The 21,946-nt window shown below is 42.4% G+C and overlaps 1 protein-coding gene across 1 annotated transcript; it reads right to left on the bottom strand.

The window, feature by feature from the left end:
* Nucleotides 1-5,648: 5,648 nt before the first annotated feature.
* On the bottom strand, nucleotides 5,649-9,035 carry bloc1s5 (biogenesis of lysosomal organelles complex-1, subunit 5, muted). Its single transcript, XM_056434039.1, has 5 exons — nucleotides 8,738-9,035; nucleotides 8,241-8,323; nucleotides 7,451-7,571; nucleotides 7,028-7,086; nucleotides 5,649-6,738 (listed from the first exon to the last, which is right to left on the bottom strand). The coding sequence occupies exons 1-5, from the start codon at nucleotides 8,754-8,756 to the stop codon at nucleotides 6,565-6,567; spliced, it is 456 nt and encodes a 151-aa protein (XP_056290014.1). The 5' UTR covers nucleotides 8,757-9,035; the 3' UTR covers nucleotides 5,649-6,564.
* Between the last annotated feature and the right edge of the window lie 12,911 nt (nucleotides 9,036-21,946).

Raw genomic sequence — 21,946 nt, 5'->3', positions numbered from 1 at the left:
ATTTTAGCTCTGGACTCCCTTCCTCTGTGTCTTTCTCCCGCAGCCTCAAGGTAAAGCCATTACGCTTGAAACGAAGCAAAAGCAGCAGCCCACTTGGGTCCAGAGAGACAGGGGAGGGAAAACGATGAAAAGCAAAGCCCAGGGCCATCCCGGGGCCCTGAAAGAGTTGCCTTTATTGAAGGAGCCCACTCCCATGCATTCCTCTGCCAAGAGCCAGGGCCTCCCTGGAGAAAGCCAGGATCAGAGCCTGACTCACATTCAGACAGGGGGGTTCACGGGCCGCTACAAGCACACACGGACACGTAGAAATCACAGAGGCGAAGCAAGTATGCATCTTGTTCCCCCGTCTCCCATCTGCCTCATTGTTCTGTCAGTCAGGATGGTTTTAAGCTGCGAGCCACAGCGGGGACTCTCTATGTCCTGAATGGGTAACACACACACGCAGGCTTGTAAAGCACAACCGATTGTTTCTTGGGTTTTAGGGGCTGAGGTCGGTGGGATATTAGATGCTCCTTGGAGATCTCATCGTGAGATCGTTCAACGAGAGCGAAGGGCTTGCTCTGACAACAACAGGGGAGAAATTCCACCGCCGTTTTTCCGGGCCATTATGCCTAGTTACCTTTGTGAAATGTGGGATATTTTGGGAGATTATCTTTTTCTTCCATTATTCAGTTTAGCCTCCTAAAAAATGTTCATGGACAATCCTGTTTGTATGCCTTTCATTCATAATGAGGTACAGGAGCATCCACAAAGCTTCTGTCTATTATGAAAGGAAAGGAATCCTTCTGTCATTTTAGTAGATACGTTCCTTGTGTAGCTTTATTGAGTATCTTAACCATCTTAAAAGTCACACATTTTGCTGGGTAAAATGTATTTGATTATTTCTTGGCATTGACTTCCATTTATATCTCTATAAGTAAGACATCAGTAAGACATTGTGGTGGGAAAGATCCGGTCCAAATCTGGAAACCTGTTCCCTGTGAATGGTGTCTGATTTTATTGACTAAATCTGTTTTATTTTATAACCATCCTAGCGTTGCAGAAACTGAAAATATTCCTTTGGAAAAGCCCTGTGGGTATGGTGGAAGTTCCACTGAGCTCATGAACAACACACTTGGGATTTTTAAGTATTTCCCTTTCAATTATCAAAAATATTGCCCCTTTATATACTGTATTCTTCAACATCTCTGTTACATCAATCACCAGGGCCTTGAATCATCCTTTATTTTTCTTTCCTTTCTCGTCTCTGTTACATGACTTATCTCCTTAAATCAATACCCAGATAATGAGTCATAAATAACTGATCAAAAAGGCTCAGAGCAAATGGTATTCTCATGCCCAGTAGATTTAAATCATACCCCTTATTTCATACCAGGAACGTTTTAATGGATGAAGATGTAAATCTAGAGTGCAATGAGCTGGCAGGAAGTTCAGTAACAGAGTATATTATTGACTGAAGTGCTTGTTCGAACTGAATATGTGAGCTGATTACTGAAAGCGGCCATGTCACACATTTGTAACGACTACTTCTATGTTGGAGGGGGTCACTCGTATATCGTGACAAACTATTAATTATTGCCTGCCTTGGCAGTTTCATTCTGCACAGCTCATTGTTTTGCTTTCTAGCCAAATATTTACCTCAGGAGTTGATTAAGACAAATAATCAACGACTACGAATGAATACTAACGTGTCATATCTTTCAGATAAATAAATAACACACTGTTTCATTCACTGAAAAGGGTGATAATGTGTCCGTGTTGAGTTTACATTGGTTCTGCTGCCCACAGGTGGCCAGAAAGCAATTCAACCAGGTTTTACAACCCTTTACTTTTTTATATAATATGATTACATTTTCTCACTGCTATTTGAATGCTGTACCAAATTCAGTTTCAATGGTTTTAGGGGTTTAGAATCATTGAAACTGCAACAGTGAAAGATATACCTCATCAAACAGAAGAAAATCAAAGCCACTGAGGAGGTTGGCAGTGAAGCCAGACATTCCTCCACGGTTCAGGAATCTAGACGACAACAGCTTGTTTTGCTTCTGGTGGCCATTGGCCGATGACAGGCGTCCTGTCTGCTATTGTTTGCCCCGTGATTGTCTGAGGAAGGTGTTTGTTGTTGCTGGACTCTTACCTGTGTTTCTTGGACCCGGCGGGAACACCGAGCCGTTGCATGAAACTGAACAGGCGCTAAACATCACGCTCAGTTCAGCTAATTAAGCTCTTTATTGCACAAAAGACGGCAATGTGAAATGTGTCGTCTATCAAAAGAGAGATAATCTGATCAATACATCTGGTTTACATAAATCTGACATGTTACAGTGTCAGCCTTCCCCAGTGAGCGTATCCGTGCGTGTTAATCAAGGAACGCTGGCTCTTATGATGAGAGACGGGATGTTTCATTTCCATCCCTTTTCTTTCCAGTGATTGTTTTTTTATGCCACCCAGTGCTCATTTTCTAAGTCAGAGATTATCCAGCATGCCTTGCAACTTTCCCTCAGAGAAATATCAATTTCTTAATTTATTTTACTACAGCTCTGCGAGCTCTCCTTCTCTTATTTAAAAATCCACTGGGTGAACGTTTGCTATTGCCAAAGAATTCATATTACCATCCTCCCAAGACCCATCACCGGGTCCCCGGGGTGGTTTTATGCCGGATTATTAACTTGGAAGCGTGGTGCTTTTGTTCATTGGCATTTTCATTTTGGACCCCTTAGTAATTGAGTAACAGGGCACATGTCATGTAGCACAAAAGAAAAGGAGGGAGCATGCAGAGGCAGAAAATTCTCATAAGCTGTGAGGAAGGCGGGGATGAATGAATACCTCCTTGCGTTCTATTGTTCCAAGACAAAAAAGTGAAATTTTGTTGCTGTTAGAACTACATTTTCTCATCAGTTTTACTGAAATGAAAGGCGATCCCGACAAAAAAAAAATGTTTAGCGAGGCCAATTTGCTGTCAGCTTTGAAGAAAATGTAGCAGTCCCCCGAGGTCATGTGTATTTTACTTGTTTTTTCAAGGAAATTCAACCTCTGCTGGCATTTGATTAATTTTCAGTACAGCACTAAAGAATATACATTTAAATATCGAGCCAACACACGTGTGCTCAAACACTGTGTTTGATCTGACTTTCACGGCAAAGAACTACAGACATATACAGAGTGGAGATATTATTATAAACACAGTACGTTATCCTGCAATGACAAAAACCTGCATGTTTATTACATTACATTACATGTCATTTAGCAGACGCTTTTATCCAAAGCGACTTACAATAAGTGCATTTCAACCTAGAGTACAAACTAAGAACACACAGAAAGAATAAGTAACATTTCCTCAACATAGTCGAACTACAAAAGTACCATAAGTAAGTGCTATCTAAGTGCCACTTTATGAAGTTTAAAGCTTATAATATCCAGTATTTCCTGTCAGAAAGCCGTGGATTCAACAATGTTAAATCCGGAAGTCAAAGTTGGTGTTAAATTGTTGAACGGTAAAGTTGAATTGGCACATAATAATCATAATATTTCATAATTTGAGTCCTTTCTTAACCTGTATGTTCCACATGAATTGCAATTACGATATATTAAGTATTTTTATTTTTTGCCGGGTTTCCAGAAATAAGGAAAACACACCTTACATAATTCATATTCATGCGATTAGTGTCAAATATAGTTTCACTGACACGTTGAAATGTGATCACAGTTACAAGCAGATGTTGGGAGGCCTTGAGAATGTGCTGAGCCGCGTTGTGGGTTGATCAAACTGGAACTGTTATCGGAGCTCAGCTTCAACAGGTCTCTGTCGGCTCTCTGTCCAGCATTGTGTGACTGAAAATCAGATCCTGTTTTCCAGTAAATGTCTCCATCGCACGTAACCGGTGCATTTCATCCCAGTGATACGTCTCTTCCAGTGGATGTGGAAAGCTCTTTTTCAGACGATTGCATTGAGCAACACACCCCTTATCTCGGTGTGTTTGCCCACTGGAGCTCCAGCTGGGTGCTGCTGTTTCCTTCACCGTTTGTGTTGGCACGGGCCACGGCGGCCCGACAGCACTACTCTCTCTTCAAAACAGGAAGAGCACGCGGCTCTGTGATGCACACCGGAGACAAGAAAAACACACGAGCAAAGGCCCAGAGACTTGAGGGAGCAGGCGGAGGAGGACGATAAGAGGCAATTTCTTTTCTGCACACGGAACCGTCCTACTGGTCGGGCTGGAGGGAAACGTTTCTGTGTAAGCGGCCGGCGCACATGGGACGCCTGACAGTTTCCTCCATCTGTCAAGATGAACCACATTCTCTATAGAAATGTGAGACCGAATGTAACATTTCCTGTTCTCCGCCACTAAAAAGTGGCACAGATTGTTGTTGTTGATCGGTACCAGTCACAATTACTTCACCAGGCGCCGAGATTCCTGGCTTTACACACTTTTCAGCCTGCACTTTAACTTAGAAGCCGAATTCCTCTGAATGTCGAGACCTGTTTTTGTTGCAATCCCTCGGTCACAAACAGACGGTGATCTGAATCCCAGATTGCTTAAAGTCAATTCAGTTTGGCAGAGCACGTGTTATTGTTGACAGCCATGGTCTTGTCGCGCAATGGAAGATGGTGGAAGGTTACTCTGACCTGCTTCACGCCGACTGGTTTTGTGGATCTGAACGGCAGAAGAGAGCCGTCCTGGCATCAACCAGAGAAATGGTGAAACTCGTAGATCTACGGCGATCGTTAAATCCTGGAAGTAACACTTGTATGTGTGGTCTGGACTGATTTCCAAAGCAGTTTTTCAAAGTGTTGCAGATTTTTCCTAAATCTGCATGGCTTTACACATCAATATCAAAACCCATTCTAGAAGATATAAATCCCGATCTTATCAGGCCCAACAAGTCCTCACTTTAAGCTCACGGCTCTATGACGCATGGCTTTAACGGTGACCTTTGATGTACTCTCGACTGTTTTCCTTCTTCCCTGAACAGCAAAGCAGCCCAGATGAACAGGTGCCTTGTGGGCCGCGTTTCCGTACCGTCGCTCCTCGTTAGCTGATGCCGGCGCGTCTCCGACTTGGACAGCTGCAGACACCGAGGCGGAGGAAAGGCACGCACCCGCACGCAGACACGCAGACCTCCATCTGCTGGCATGGCCGCTCGCTCTCTGATCTCTGACGCCAGCCATCGCCGACTCGCACACAGGAGGGGTGACATATCGCCAGGAAAAATGCTGCAGCTTCTGCGACACACGGAATTAAGTTGTCTTCAGCTGTGTTGCCACACAGTGGAGGGGCTCATCTTATGGCTTGTTATGTTTGGTTCTTATTTTTCCGATAGAAGACTTTTTACTTGCTGATGGCCGAGGGGAAGTCCAAACCTGCTTCTGCAGAGGAGACATTCGACAGCAGAGGTGTCTGGATAGTTTGTGTGTCGGTTGTGAAGGTGTGTGTGTGTGTGTGGGGTTGGGGGTAATATATTTGCTTTATTGCGTTGTTTAAGATGAATTCTGTTCTCAGCCATGCCAGGAATGTGCCCACCCAGCCATTAACCTGTCCAAGAATCCACCATTGTCCAGAGCAAAAAACAAAACACTTCATTAAAAGTGCAACGAGTCCAACATCAACCTCAGAAGGAAAAGACCCACACTGACGATTTCATGGAACAACTTCTAGATTGTATTTGCTTTATAACTGATGAATACCTAAACAGTTTCCAATGTAGCATATGCCTCTGTGTGCAATTAATATGATAAACACCATGAGTTGAGTATCTTTTTTCTCATGTAAACAAGACCAGAAAAAATAAGGAAAAACAAAGTCCAATTCAGATTTATCTTTTTCTCTCTGTTTAAACGAAATAAAAATATTGCATTTGTGACTTATTCAAATCAGATTTGAGGTGGAAAAAGCAAACAGAAAACAGCTGCTGCAGATCAATCACTATAAGGCCTTTTATAATGAAAGTTACTTCATAGACAGTTGGTTTACATGAAGTTAATGTCAGAGGTCAAATGTTCCAAACACGGGAGAGCTGGTGAGGGATGACTTGTTCTGGAAACGGTTTTGTTTGAGCTCGTTTCTACAACACTTGACTTGTGCTTCAAACACACCTGCTCAGAGGGGCCGTTCTAACATGTAATGATCTGGCTTCCAGTGCTTAGAATATCTCGGCGCGGCGCCAAACTCCAGGTTCCTTTCAACTGGAGGACGACGCAAATTTATCATCAGCACCCTTCAGGCAAGCATCCATTAAAATCTTGAAATGTTGAGAACTTCACGGTCGAGGACCGATCGAATGATTGCTTGTTTAAAAATGACACATTCCAGGCCTTTTAGGTCACCGTGAAAGTTGACTTGTAAGTTTGATGGCCCGTGAAATTCCACATTGTTAATCACACTTTAATATTTACAATTTGGAAAATGTTGAGTCTTGTGCGAGACCTCCACATTCTATGCCAACCCCTAAGTTCATCAGTCAAAGCCGATTGCTTTGTTTTACACGTGCAGAACAGACGTCCGAGTCCATAACGAGCACGTGCATGGAACCAGAGGGTTGTTCACTCACGCCACTGTAAACTGATCACAGGGGGCAGAACTTGGTCAAGTCCTTCATCTTTTCGCTGTACAGGGTGCTGAGTTGTCCGACAGCCTTGGCGTGCTCCTCATCCACTTCCTCCTTTAATCGCTGCTGCTCCTTCAGAAACTCTGTCCACTCGTCTTTCAAACGCTCCATGTTCCCCTGCAGCTGGGTGCTCTGGAAGGACACAAGCAGATGGGATTGATGATGTGCGTCTCAATTCTTCCTCTTGTGCTATCCTGCAGCTGTCACACCCCGTTACATCCATGCACGACCGTGAAGATATTGATAAGAGAAGGCAGTGTAAATGGACACGGTGCGGCGAGCATCCATCTTAAATGTAGGGTTTATACTCAGAGAGCACACAATATCATAAATGCCTGGACAGTCTAAATTCCAATCTGATTTTTCAAAGACTGATAATGTGTCCACCTGTGTTTAGTCCTTTGCTTGCTGTTGTTTTTACCTGCTGTGCCTCCAGCTCCCTCTGCTGGACTCTCTCTGCCATGTGATTAGCAGCCTCCACTGTGGAAGAGAAGCAACACTATTCTTTATATTAATATTGAATATCTTCAACAACATACATTGTGACTGAATTTGTCTTTGTGTGAGCAATATGCACGAAAAATAATAATTATTTAATCATGGCACAGGCGTGTGGGGCAACTTAAAACTGACCAACACAAAATAAACTATGTTGTAACTCTTGGTAATACTTTCTGCAATGCCACTATCTATTATGCATTATAAGCATAGTTACTGTGCGTTATAATTTGCTTAAAGCAGTGTATAATTCCAGCAATAAGCACTCATAAATAGCCATATTGCTTTATAACAATCATAACACATCATAAAGTATTATATAATGACTTATAAACTCAACACTTACAACGTTTAATCACATCAGACATCATGCCCTCTAAATCTGTCGGCAGCATTTGCTCATTTGCTTCGGGGACCATTTTATTGAGGTTCTCCAGCAGTCTGCTCTCTCGGTGTCCACGCTTTTCCTAAACAGCAGCAGAGGAAAGCTTAGTGCCGTCACAGTCGTACCACATGGAAGAGTGAACACATCTAGCACTGAGTCACAGCATACTGTTTCCATTCAAATGAGTGAGAACATTATTTCCAAGAACAAGAGAAAACACTGCATGTTTCTTAAAGTATCTTGCTCTCTCCATGGAGCAGCAGAGATGTTCATTGGTTTGGGAATATTTCTCTCAATTGCACTAAAACATTGGACAGATGTCCTCACTTAATGAGAAATATAACATTGGGTTTGTCATGAATACATTGTATTGAAATGTACAGTTAATTTATTGGGGTACATTGTTGATACAACAGGGTGAAGACATGCAGTAATGTGTCACAGTAGTGTTTGCACTTCTATCATTTTCACCAACAATCATTTTTTTATGTTCAGCCACATTTTTGTACAACGCAGGAGGCGTTCCGATCTTGTGACATTATGCACTCACAGGATTTAAAGCCTGTGGTTGACGCGTTTCTAACACTTGGCACAACACATTTTGCAAATTGAGTTGACATGTAGATGCTGAGTGTCTAATGCGTCTTCATGAATGAGAGCAGTGTTGAAGGTTAAACATCTACATGATGGTCAAAAGTCCACTGGCCCCTAAATAAAGACTCGTATGTAGCCGTATAAATAAGACAAGTACCTCAAACTCTCTCACGAAGTAGCGGATCTCTGCGTTGATGATTGGTCTGTGGTCCAAAAGTCTTGACTGGATATCACCCACATCTGCAGCACCAAACACAACTAGCATCACATCCAGTTGAAACACAAAGGATACATACATAGGATACAACATGTTTACACCATATACTAGTATCATGTATTCAAACTGTACTTTATGGACACTTTAATACAAAGTACACGCTTTTAATGTTGTGCTGATGATAGCCTGCATGCTACAAAAGGTATAATCTTATTATTAATCTAATTGCACGTCATTCACTCGTTACAAGTTTATGAGAGCTAACAATTTCTAATGTTTATCACACTGCTAATAGCAATGATTATATTTGTAAAAGCCTCATATCCTGCTGTACCTCATCAGCTGCACTGCATCAGAGCAAAACAAGTAAACAATGCGACAAACACTCCAACATGTCGACAATGAGAAGATGTTTCCCTGCTGTGGATTTCACTCACCTTTAGCAATCTTGTCCATTTGTGAGAAACTCCGCTGACACGTTAATTGTTGTAGTTAAATCAACGTGTTGTCTCTGCTAGCGCAATCAGCTACACGCTGCTATTCACTTGCTCGGCCTGAATGTCCCACATGCTAAGCTAACTGGCCGCTAATTATGAAAGTGAAAGAGCTGTTTATCTGACACAAACCACCCGTCTTTAACGTACCCTATATGTTAAACATATAGTAATACATGCTATCTACAACATGATACACACTGCAGTGGCGCTTTGCTAATTGCAGTCATGTGAATGGAAGTCAGCTGATTGCAAAGTAAATATTTACTACTACTTCCGGGTACGAGGATGTGGACTGAACCAAGTGGCCGGGAGAGGGGTGTCACATCCACCTTGATAACAGAGAGGCGAGAGGGGCTCTCGCGTTATTAAAAAAATATATATTTAACAGTTCACTTACAATTCAGTCTTCTGTAGTCTCGAGGTAAGCTACGTCGACGTGCTTTTTACGCTGGAAGTTGTAAAATACAAAAGTTTGTGCGTGCGTGTGTGTGACAGTCTGATGTTTTGCGTGACTGAGGACAGCAGATGTCAGTCTTGCTCTTTGGTGGAACAAAGTGAGGTAGTAGGTCAGAACCTACTCTTTAAACTTACTCACACGTTACTTGTATATTTAGAAAACACCCAAGAGTGCAATCATAAAGTATTCATATTATGATATATTTTAAAATATAGAACTTACATTGTATCCTGACTTTGTGACTTACATTAGACTTTAACAAATAGTAGGCTATTCCACATTATGTTTGCTCTCTTTCCCCAATTGGTTAATTTAAATCGTACAACTTTATTATGAATACAAAAATGTCAGCTAATGGTCTAGTCATGGTTGACAACTCATTTACATATGCGGTATCAATTATAGCCAATAGTAGGAATATTTTTGAGGTTGACCAGGTTGGGAAAAATCCCTGTAGCTGGTGTGTTATAACTTTAGACTTTAGACTTGAAGATGTGAAACGCACATGGGAATAATATATTTATTATAACTCATATGTAAAGCATGACTTGATGATTATTAGCCACTCTGTTGAAATCCCAAAATAAAGGGTAGGCCTACCTTTGTAAAAACACGATTATAATATATATAATTAAATATTATACTACACGCGATAAATATACCAAGACAAATGGCTTACCTCTAAAATAAAACACGACAATCTTTGTATGAGTGTTAGAAAAGGCTGAGTTCCCTTTCTACTGACGTCTCAGTTGGGACACATACATATTTAGTTGCTTAGGTATAACATATTTGCATTCATCAATATGCCTCATGAAAATAGCTATAGATATTAGATACAATTACATTTATATTATGTTTCTTTGAAAACACCACCGTCACCACAAGATGGCATCAAATGTCTCAGATGAGTTTTGAAAATCCAGCACTGGTTATACCTCTGTGACTGAATTATGTTGGATTAGCAAAGGCTTTTATTACACTTTATGACATGCAAATATATTGGCATACATGTATACATAAAAATAAAAACAGCACTTGCGGCAAGAGCAAAGTATATGCATATATTCAGTGGGAGTGAGAAGAGGCCTTGTTTGGGGCAAACGTTGCATATTAGTTGTCAAAAGTTTGTTTGCGAGCCCTAAATTCATTAGGACTGTCATGCTCAGTTAAGAGAAAATCATTAAGGCACCACTTAAGTCCCCCACTGTCCACATTGTTTAGTTAAACACTTATTACATGCTCCATTAGTTTTGATTTGGGCTTATTAAGAAGATTAAATGATTGATCAACAGCCGAGGGATGAAAACAAGTCCCTCACTGCAGCCTCGTGTTTGTCTGCAGAAGCACGAGAGGATCTCTGACAACAAAACATTTCAGATCCAGCAAAGACCTCCGTGACAGGATCGTGCAACCTGTTGTTTTGTTTATTCATGAATCTGCGGGTGAAATTAAAAACATTTAGATCAACCCTGAGAATGGCTAGTTAGACGCAACATTTGTTACCATATTTAATTTGATAATAGAAAAGCAGAGTAACATAGAACTCCAATTTGTGGTTTACAATAATAACTCATACAATACAAGATATTAAGGACACATTTACTATATATATCATATATATATATTATAGATTAGTAAAACTTTTTATAACAAATAACAAAATTAATTAAAAAAATAAAAAATGTAGTTTGTAGACCCAACAATGATAATAACAACAATACAAATAATAATAATAATAATAATACAAATACTTTTTAGAATTTTAATAATCCATCATATGATTTATAAAATTAAAACAAATCATTTAATTAGATGTTGCAACACTTGGGGCTGGTAAAAATACATTTTACAAATGAGGAATAAAAGAAGTATAAATGCCCACTCCTCTGAAACGTATTCAAAGTTGAGAATTCCACAGCATTAAAGAATTTGGAGGGCAAAGCCGACATCAACATAATAAGGAAATATCTGTCCCTCTGCATCATTATGTGGCCATCATCCTGATGCTCGGCTGCAGTTTACATGCGTGCGAGAGCTTGTTGCATGAAGGCAGATCATGTATTTCTCTGTATTTGTGTTCCACTTCTCTATTAAGGGAATTCTACTTCTTTATTTGACACCTCTACGCAGAGCACACAGCCTTTCTGGGACACTCTCCAAAATTGTCACTAAAAAGGAAAGACCATCAAGTTATAAAACAGAACTGAAACTCACATATGGTAAATAGGTCATTGTTTAATTTGAGTAGCATTAGAGGAGAAACAATCAATTAATTTCGGTTCAACTTTAAAACTTTTCATGACATATTTGTATTGTATTGGATTCAGTTAATTGCAATTCAGCAGCATTATTTCACTACTTTATTATAGAGCATGCTAATGTTAACATTATCCTATTTCTGTGTAAATGACCAATTTCATATATCGTCATGTATTTTTAACATGTAAACATATACATTATATTATTAATTCAGACTATTTTGAAGTTCTACGAATACGATTGTGTTAGTTTGGTTGGAAAATATAAATGAAGCTAAAATGAATCATAAATTGATAAATACATTAATAAATACACATATTTCCTTTTATATAGTCCCTTTGAATTAGCCACCAGCTTGAAAGCCAAGACTTCAGCTGTATGCGAGTAGATAACCCACTCAGTGTTTTTATTACTGTGGGTTATGTACCTGAGCATACAGTGTGCACAATACCCGCTTTACCAGATGTTTCGTTTTCCGTGACACACAACAGACACTATTTCTCCCTCATCTTTGTATTACACTTAAACATCAGTTCTGCACACAGGATGAAGGACCAACGCAGCAGTGCTTCGCCCCCCCGTGCGTCCGCGCCAGCCAGTATCCAGATGATCTCCTGCAGCACTTCCACACACACGGTGCTGCAGCAGTGCAGTGGGAGGTCTGGGATTGTGGTTTACCAAACATGCCCACTGGCCCTGCGAGCTGGCCCCAGTGACGCTCTTGCCTCTGAGTCTCTCTCCTCCCCGGCCCGACCACACCGCCCCTGTAACGACGGTGCTCACATTACCCACCGGGTATAATTATTCTGCATTCTTATGCCCTCCATTCTGTCTCTCTCGCATGTGCACCGGGGCCGCCGCTCTGTGTTCACAACACGCTGAACGCCACTCACTGCACCGTGGCTCTGAACAGGTGGGGGTGGTGATGGGAAAGGGGCAAAGGGAAGGGAAGGAGGGGGTGTTACTCACTGGATACCAAGGCCTTTTGGGCCTGAGGGAAGATGGGGGTGCAGGGGTGGTATGAGATGACCTGCTGCCCTGCAACCCACCAACCCGCTTCTGCCCTTCTCTCTGTCCATATCCAGTTTCTCATTTCATCTCCCATCTCTCTCTCTCTCCCAGGCCCTGGGCTGCAAGCAGGTCGTTTGTCCCGGCGCCATCACGTTCCTGTCCCTCCGCCTGCTGGAGGCGGTGGTACTTCAGAGCTGTCTGCCAGAGGTGGAGGTGGTGAGAGCAGAACATAGAATAAAAGATAGTCAGTGAACATGCAGAATGGAGGGCAGCGGGGAAGGTAGAGACCCAAATAAACACACTGAAGGCCTTTATGCAGCGGCTCTTTACAAGTCACTGTGTGGCGTGACACCATCCGGCTGTCGCTCTGTTCCAGGGCCTGATGGGAAGACACAGTGGCGGAACATGGCTCACAGCCTGAAGATCAACATATGTACTCATCATCCTGCGCTTTTCAGGGAAGGGAAGATATTTCTCTTTCGCAGCAAAAAACGGGCGAAACCTTGTCAGGCTCGTCTTGCGATGACTGCCCTTTTTCCTCGGAGCTTGAGATCGGCACTGAGGCGTTGAGGGAGGACCGGGAGTGAGTGTGCAGAGGGAGACCAGCATGTCGGCTAGGATTAGTGTTTGCGGCGGGCCCCTGCCGCCATTTCGGGGCTCGTCCCGGAGATTACCGGGAACCACGCTGTCATTTCTCCCATGGGGGTCTGACCCCCTGTCCTCTCCCGTCCGAACACAGGGAGGGATCGCCTCTTTCTCCCAGTGGGCAGCGTCGAAGTCGACTGAGGGCAACAGGCTGGGGAGGCTTCAAACCTGCCCACAATCGGAGTGACAGATGTGGGGTGGAGGGAGCGCCGGACGAGGATATCTTTCCGTTTGGGGTGAGCAAAAATGCTTTCACAACCCACACTTATTCACTTTATTAACACACACACACACACTGCAACTTGAGCACAGAGGAGTTGAGACTGCGAGGTGGAGGAGAAGGGGAAGCGTCGACTGAGCTCAACTTGATGGTTTTTGAAGTTTGTTCTCAGGTTGTGTGTGTGTGTGTGTTCGGTGATGTTCGACGTGGGACAGAGCAAAAGAGGAAGGCAAGAAGTAGGAAAAAAAAGGGGGTCTGCCCTGGGGTCACACACACACACATGCACACGCTTCTCGGGCTGCTGTGGCATGTTTGGAGCAGTGCCTCGTCAGATTAGGGCCATGCTGGCTGCGTTTGATGGCCAACCTGGACAGACAAGGCCTGCCAGGCACAAACTGCTCAGGCACATGATGTCAGGGCGGACACACACACACACACACACACACACAAACACACACACACAAAAATTATCCCGCGCCAGACCAAAGAGACAGATGACACCCAGCATGAAGCGAAAGCCAAATCTGTAAGCATCCGCTGCGATCCAGCTGGCTAGCCCTAGGGTACCTGTCTCTGCGAAGTGGAATCAGCGTCACCCCCGTGAGCTGTCAAATTAGCTCACAGGGCTGGAAATGCTGAAGAGATTTGGCCCCTCGTTGTGGAAGAGCAAAAAGAGAGAGAGGGGGGGGGGGGGGGAGGGTAGTGTTAAGAAATGTTATTAATTCATCCTCCTGTTGGGAAAACTCTCAACAACATGAATTAGGAAAGGTGGATTTATTAGTGTGAACCTGTCGGGCTTAGTGATGAAGACACACACAGGACTCATGTATCCATATATATATATACACACACACACACACACACACACACACACACACACACACACACTGGTTTCCAGCACCAATGGAAACACACATATATGCTAATAGCAGATGCACATGCTCAGACACGGGGAACAAAAAGCCCTTATTGCATGCCACATGACTTGCATTCACATATATATATATATGTGTGTGTGTGTGTGAATGCAAGTCATGTGGCACATGCACGTGCACACACACAGTGCCAGGGGCAAGTTTTCAATTACTGCCAGTGCTAAGCAGTCACCTGGGAGAGATGTACCATGTTTGAGTGAAAAGGCATTTCCACCAAGATTTTCTCTCTCTTTCTTTTTTTCATTTAACTTCTTGTCCCAGTTGTGAGACAGCTGTGAATGTCAAGCACATGATCAAAAATGACATTAAACAAAACATAAAATGTTTCCTCAGTGAACATTTACATCACAGGAAATGATCAAGGAGGGCCTGCCTGGAAAGAGAGATTTGAAACAACTGTTGAATGCGCATGATTTAAAAGCCCCGAGGAGTAAGTTGTCAATCTTGTCAAAATGAGATCACGTATTTGCCGTGGAAAACTGAAAACATAGTTCATTTAGTTTCTATGTAGTGCACCAACATGAAAAGAGACATCTCACACTGAAGGTACTGTTGCTGCGGCCACCTCCTCACGGAGGTTTAATGTGCCTCATGCTTTGGAAAGGTAACGGTGAGGGGATTGTGCAAAGATGAACGGCATGAGCAAAGGGGCTAATGTTTAATTTTTGTCTTTAATAAAGAAATTGGTATGATACCATTGATGACTCAAAGTGCAATTCAAATGTAGTAACCTAATCTAATTAAACCTAACATGGCCATTTTTTACATGGCCATCGATTGTCAAAGGCTTTTGTGGCCCTCATTAAAGACATTTCGTATGACACCTTTAAATAAATATGAGGCAATAAATCTTGGATGATAAAAACTTAAAAGAATCTCCCTTGGGGTACCCCGCTGGCTCACCTGGTAGAGCGGGCACACCGTGTACCTTAACAGCAGTCCAGGCCTAAATCTGACGAATTGAGTTGTGTTTGCTATAATATATATATAATATTATATTATAATATTAATAATGTATATAAAATATAATATAATAATATCTCTCTCTCTATATATATATAAAATAATAAATTTGCTATAATTAATAACAAATGAAATAGTTATTTTCAATAAAAAGATTTACTTAATTTTTGTCCTTGACTGTTTTATGCACTGCCTGCAAACTAAGCAGGAGATGGATCTGCTCAAGTATTCTAACAAATAAAATAAAAGATGGCTGCCAAGTTTTAGCCAAGGTGATGTCCTCTGGGCCCTATGTGTCCCCACCATGCTGGCACGCAAATAGCCCCAGCAGGTTTCCTGTGTGTGAGGTGACATGGACAATGGTGAGGCGGTAGGGACTGCCAACAACAACACTGCTCCCTGGTGTGTGTGACAACACGTTGACCCCTTTGGAGAGTCTGTCCTGCCCTGAGACAGACCAGTGTGTGTGTTAGGGTGTAAGATGGAACCTGACAGGAGTTTAGCGTTGATGACCACCACGGCGAGAGATGGCAGCCCTCTTCCTTGAGGGAGAGAGTGTCACTCTTCTATGTTTGTATGAGTGTGTTTGTGTGTGTGTGATTGTTCTTCCTTACAGAGTAGAGTTGAAGTGGAGTTATTTATTGGATATTAATTGGCATTACAGCTTAAAAATGTAAAATATCACACCACATATGCACGTAAGCATGATGTGGAAAACCATTCCCTGGTATAAAACATCTTTTACTTTTTTTCTCCACAACCACCTGCCCCCCTAAAATTATGGAATTATGGTCCCGACCCCCATGTTGTTGATGATATGACATCCAAGTTAACTCCATCCCGTATGAAGACTATGAGCTGCAGTTGAAAGCCCTGGAAAAAGCTAGTAAATTGACCGTGAGTCATGAAGCATGGCCTAGAGGTCACAATAGCAGTTGTTCAGTCTGGACCTCTTTGGTCCAGACTGAATCATCTCAAACACTGTTGCACAGAATGAAAATATTTCTAACCTGAATCCCCATCATTTGTCTCATCAATGAGTCATATAAATCTGGCAATACAGCGGATCTTTTTTTCTCCCATTTAATTCAAAGTTCCATTGAGGTTGCAGAGGAGACCAGTGAAATAAGGCCAGACGTTTGGACTACGAACAGAGACACACCCCTTTTCTTCGGTCTGTAAAACTAGCGCTTTCTGCTTCCTATCAATGCAGGAATGCCACAAGACACACATTCATTTTCTCTGGCTGTATTATTTCTTATTGCATACTGACAACGACACGTTGAAACAGCTTTACAATGCACACAAGACACCATCGTCGTGGAACGCGCGGAAAGTTATGGATTGCAGCTATAGGGCACTCCTGCACTGCCATGGAGGAGCTCTCGTAATGTCTTTGACTAAACTTCAGCCATCCTTGGCAGTGACGGCGCCCCATAGGAGCCCCGTTGAGAGGGGGCCAATATGATTGGAATGGAGGGTTTGAGGGCACTTTCTCTAGGTGACACTGTCACCTAGAGAAAGCACAAAAGCCAACTGGCGGGGTGCATTACACACCTAGCGCCAGAGATAAAAAGTCATATCTACTCAACATGTCAGGTTATTGTGACGGGGTGAGGCTCAGGCGCAGAGAGACAGGCTGGACGCAATATAAATAACAAAAAAAGCACTCGTTAATAAGGCAAAACAGTTTACAAAAAACAAGGCCCAAAAGGGGCAGGCAGAGAATGCAGGTTCAGGGCAGGCAGGGTCAAACAGGCAGAACCAGGAACACGGACAGGACGACGGGAAAAGGACACGGAAATATAGACGACAATCCGACAGGAGACAAGGGAAAGACTGACACAATATATAGGGGGGAAACAGGTGTACGACATCAGACAGTAACGAGACAAGAGTGGCTGAGGGCAGGTGCAGGGAATTAAACAATTAAGACAGAGAAGACACAGAGGAGAGATAGGAGACACGGAACACAGGAGAAACAGAACAGGGTGTTACACAACAGTACTATTGAGATGCTGATGCTGTCGGGAGAGAGTACTATTGAGATGCTGTAGGGAGAGGGGACATTTTCGTTTTGGTCTTGCTGTTGTGTCACAGTCACCAATGAAGCATTGAAGACTGCGGTGTCACATTAGCATCAGATTTATTTTTCCTAAATCAAACCCTTGTGAAAAACTGACTCCATCTCATCTTGGTGGCATAAAGAAGAATGCACAATGATTTAATTTGATGAAATCTTTTCCGCCAATGAATGCAATGCCTTTATTTACAGTGACTAAAACCTTTCAGTCACACAAGATTGATTTTGTTCAGATTAAACTGCATCAGAAAGGATCTAATTTGCTTTGTCGACATTTTACAGAGAGATCATTCAGAGTGGAACAAGTTTCTCACCATAGATGAAAAATAAAACCATTTGTGATCAAATTAGATTTTCAAAATAGACCTATTTCTCCCACAGTAACAATATTGATATAAACTATGGTATGATTAGCCCTAACACACAAGAAGGTACTTTATAACCATATCATTAGCATTGCAATAGCAGAACAGTGTGAAATGACATTAGGGCTAATAACACACCACATTAACACCATGTCAGCACTTGGTGAGTGTCTTAACTTTTTGCTCAGCATCTGTGTAGATTGACTCTGAGCGTTTGTGTGTGCGTGCGTTTGTGTGTGTGTATGTGTGTGTGTGAGACATCGTCACATGCTCCTGTCCCTGAGGTTAGTAGATGCATGAAGGCTGTAACGAGGAGCATGACAGCTGTGAAAGTCACAAGGAGAGTCTGCCAACGCCGTAAAGAAGGCAAAGTTTCCCTCCCTCTGGGCATGACCTGAGTGTTTGTGGACATACATCTGTGTAAGAAAGTATAATCGTCACACTGTATGTTTAAAAAAAATAAAGAAACCTGTCTGAATATATGGATGCATTTGTGTGTGTTCTTCTGCTTGCATGTAGCTGATCCTGAAGCCAAATGTCACACACTGGAGTCCATTGTGCATCCTATCATCACTCTATCAGCACCCGACATCCTCAACAGCATCTTTCTTCGCCGGCTCACCCTCCCACCTTCACCCCGGAGGGAGGCAGTGTGTGTGACAGTGTGTTTTATCTTCAGGATTGCACTTTGAAGACTGATGGTGGTTTCAAAGTCAGTGGAACGCTGAGGCCTCTTTCAGATGAATTGATAGTTACAACTGTTTGTGTGTGTGTGTGTGTGTGTGTGTGCCACAGCAGCACAACATGAGAGGATCAGGAGGTACAGAGAGGACTTTGTGTTTTCCTGTCCAAATGTCGATTTCACAGCACCCTCGTTTGCGGGTGCTTTTCATGGAGGCCAGTGATCAGCTGTGTGTCATGTGCTGTTAAATTTAGCCGGAATAAGGGATGTTTTTTGGGTTTTTCCCTACAGATCAAACGCTATTAGCATTGCAGTAAAACCTGCTGTGCAGAAATCAGTGACGGTCCCTCTGGGTCACTAACTTTAGGATCGTAACATTATTTTTCGGGCGTAAATTCTCTTTCACATTTGAACTTAATCAGTATTGCATATTTATCCGACTACCATGGCATTCGCTGAGTGTCTTCTTCTGAGAAGCAACTGGCACTTGGATGTGAGGGTTTGAATTGAGGCCCCTGGCCCTTCACTTTGACAACAAGGCCCACTGGCTACTCTACTGTACACAGAGGCTGTAATTCATTTCATGGGGCACAGCCAGTGCGAATGAAAGCGGCCCTCAGCAACGCACACTGTCAATTGGAGAATTAGCTTTTCTTCAACCTTTCAGTGATCCGTTTGTCTTTTGCTTATCCACGACTGTCACTGTAAAACACACATGTCTGTATATCCTCAACACTCTCCATCTACCCTGAAGCTGAAGGTTTATGACATGCACAATATTTGAACTGAATTATATTTGATTGTGAAATTATTTTACAATGGTTTGTGTAGCTGCTGGAGCTATTAATGAAAACCTTGAATTAACTTTGATGGACAGGAAACACAGAGATGTTTATGAGCTGACCGTGAAGATAAGACTTCCTGTCTTCTGCAACTCCATTTAAACATTCGGTCACACTTGACAATACGGCACACACACATGTGAGTAGATACTAAAGAAAGAGTAAAAAATACTCAGGATCAACCTTAATTGATTGTTAACCTGAATAACCCAGAATCAAGGCCAATGAGGAATTATAAGAAACAGCAGAAAGAGTCATTCTGAATTATTAAAATGTGTTAAATTACAACTATTTCAAAACATCGGTTAAAGACGTCAATCATTCTTTTATAATTGTCTTTTTAATACACTAATAAATACAAAGGATTCCACAAGATCATCCGGACATGAAAAACTGTGTATTGCATATTTATTATACGGGAATAATTTAATTTATACCTCCACAAAGTCATAATGACCCAGCTCAGTTTCTCTGTTGGGTACCATGTGTGCATCTCTATGTGCTGTCTGTTTGAGTGTGTGAGACAAAAGCCATTTGAGTAGAATCTTGGTCGTGTTGGCATGTGTGTGTGTGTGTGTGTGTTTGTGTGTGTGTGTGTGTGTATGTGTGTGTGTGTTGATTGGGCACATATTTTAGCTTCATGCCCTTTTTCCAGTAGATAACCAGTCAGCATTGAAGACACCCACGTAACACACACACACACACACACACACACACACACAGAATAAACTGTGTGTTTCTGCTTCATGATCACGCCCCCTCGAGTTCAATCTATTAAAGTACTGTTGTCCTCTCACTCTCTTTATCTCATAATAAAAGATGTCCCGCAATATACTGTATCGCCATTGTTAATATTCCATGTATCCCTCCCCGAAAAACCAGTGACCCTTGAGGGAGATTTTAGATTTTCCCTAAATTGTTTTCAGATGGACTTTTTTCTTTGGAGTAAAGCAACATCTTTAGTTTTCTTGGTGAACGTTTTGTGCCAGGCCGTTCCTTAGGGCGTTCCTCTGTAACCACCAGGCACCACATCCATGTCCTCATTGAACACAACGAGCTGGTTTTCACAGAAGAAGAATAAAGTGAGGAGGGGTGTGTGTCTATGTGTGTGTGTGTGTGTGGGGGGGGGGGTCATTAAGTTAACAACTCATATCCAAAGTTAATGATATGAAGCCTTGTTTATGTTCCTTGTTCGCTGTCATCAGCCCTTGTTTTTTTAATCATTAGGGAAATGAGACGCGTTACAAAGAGAAAGTGCTCTGCATTTAACTCCAGGTTTAAATAAATTAGTCGTCTCAAATTAAAACCAAACTGTTATAATAAAAGAGGACGGGGAATTAAAAGAAATGCAGCGTCCTGGTGACGTATGCAGATGAGTTTGAGAAATATGCAAATAGGGAGTGTGTTTTTTTCTCCCATGGAGGTCAAATTACAGTAAATGGCTGAGGGCAGTGCTCTCTGCTCTCTGCCCACCCAGGAGTCTGTCTATTAACTCCTCTCCACCCCCACCTCTCCCACTCCATATATCCTCTGTGCTTATTTCAAATGCCATCCTGCCTGTGCTGCGCTCTCTCTTTTTTCCCTCAAAGTACACCCCCCTGTCACAGGGTTTCAGCTGCAATTACTTTTAGTATCACTTCTCAGTGAGAAGTCAACTTCCCTGGAGGCTTCCTATCAGAAACTATTACAGCAGGGGGGCAGGCTGAAGTTAAGTGGCATGACCTGTGGGTTGGATGGAGCAGCAGAGGGGGATACATGTATGGCTAATTTGTGGAACATTTGAATAAAGGGACGAGGATTGTGACAGGACCACACGATGGGACGGCACGGCAAATGAGAAGTCACTTGAAGGCCTAGAGTACCCATGCAATCATTTTAATTGGCAACAAATTTCAGAATTGTGCTACTCGGAAGAATAAATCTATATATATATATATATATTTTGTAAAAAATATTTTACAAAAGTTCCCCTCTATTTAACAAATTTAGCTCAGTGGGTCGACTCTTCTTGGCTTCTTTAAGAAAACGTGTTTTACCTCCTTCACCCCTAATTCACCTCTTACCCCGAGGCCGAAACCATAACCCCATAAATGACCACACACACACACACACACACACATACCCCACACACACACACGCAAACAGAGAAATGCGAAGAAGCTGTAGCTGAGGTAGATCAGCAGAAGGGGCGAGGAGCAATTGAGGCGGCTAATTCAACGACAGTTATCCGTGTGAGTGTGTGTGTGTGTGTGTGTGTGTGTGTGTGTGAGAGAGAGAAAGAGACTTAAGGTGTAATCTTGTGCAATCTCTTTGCCCCGGGACACACATATGTACTTTAGCACCAAGGTGCAGAATCAGCCAGCCATCTCTCTGATTGATGAGCTGAGTCGTTGCATCTCCTAAAACTCTGGTCTCGCTGCACACCTGGGATCCTTACGCAATCCAAGGTGAGGCGGTGTCTGGCAGGAGATAGCGAGAGGTAAGGGAAATAAAAACAATCAAGGAAGTTCTCTCGGCATAAATGCATGCATATGGTAAAGTGGTATTTGCAGATTCACAATGGTGGTATAAAACCCTTTGAGGAAAGCAATCACACAGATGTCCAATTCCGTTGTTAAAATAATGAAGCACTTATTCACAGATGGTGAAGAAAGAAAGCATCATCAGCATATACAGCCATCCAT

The sequence above is a fragment of the Pseudoliparis swirei genome, chromosome 16 (assembly GCF_029220125.1).
Source record: "Pseudoliparis swirei isolate HS2019 ecotype Mariana Trench chromosome 16, NWPU_hadal_v1, whole genome shotgun sequence".
NCBI lineage: Eukaryota > Metazoa > Chordata > Actinopteri > Perciformes > Liparidae > Pseudoliparis > Pseudoliparis swirei.
Note: the sequence above shows the minus strand (reverse complement) of the source record. Positions and strands in the feature narration are given on the sequence as shown.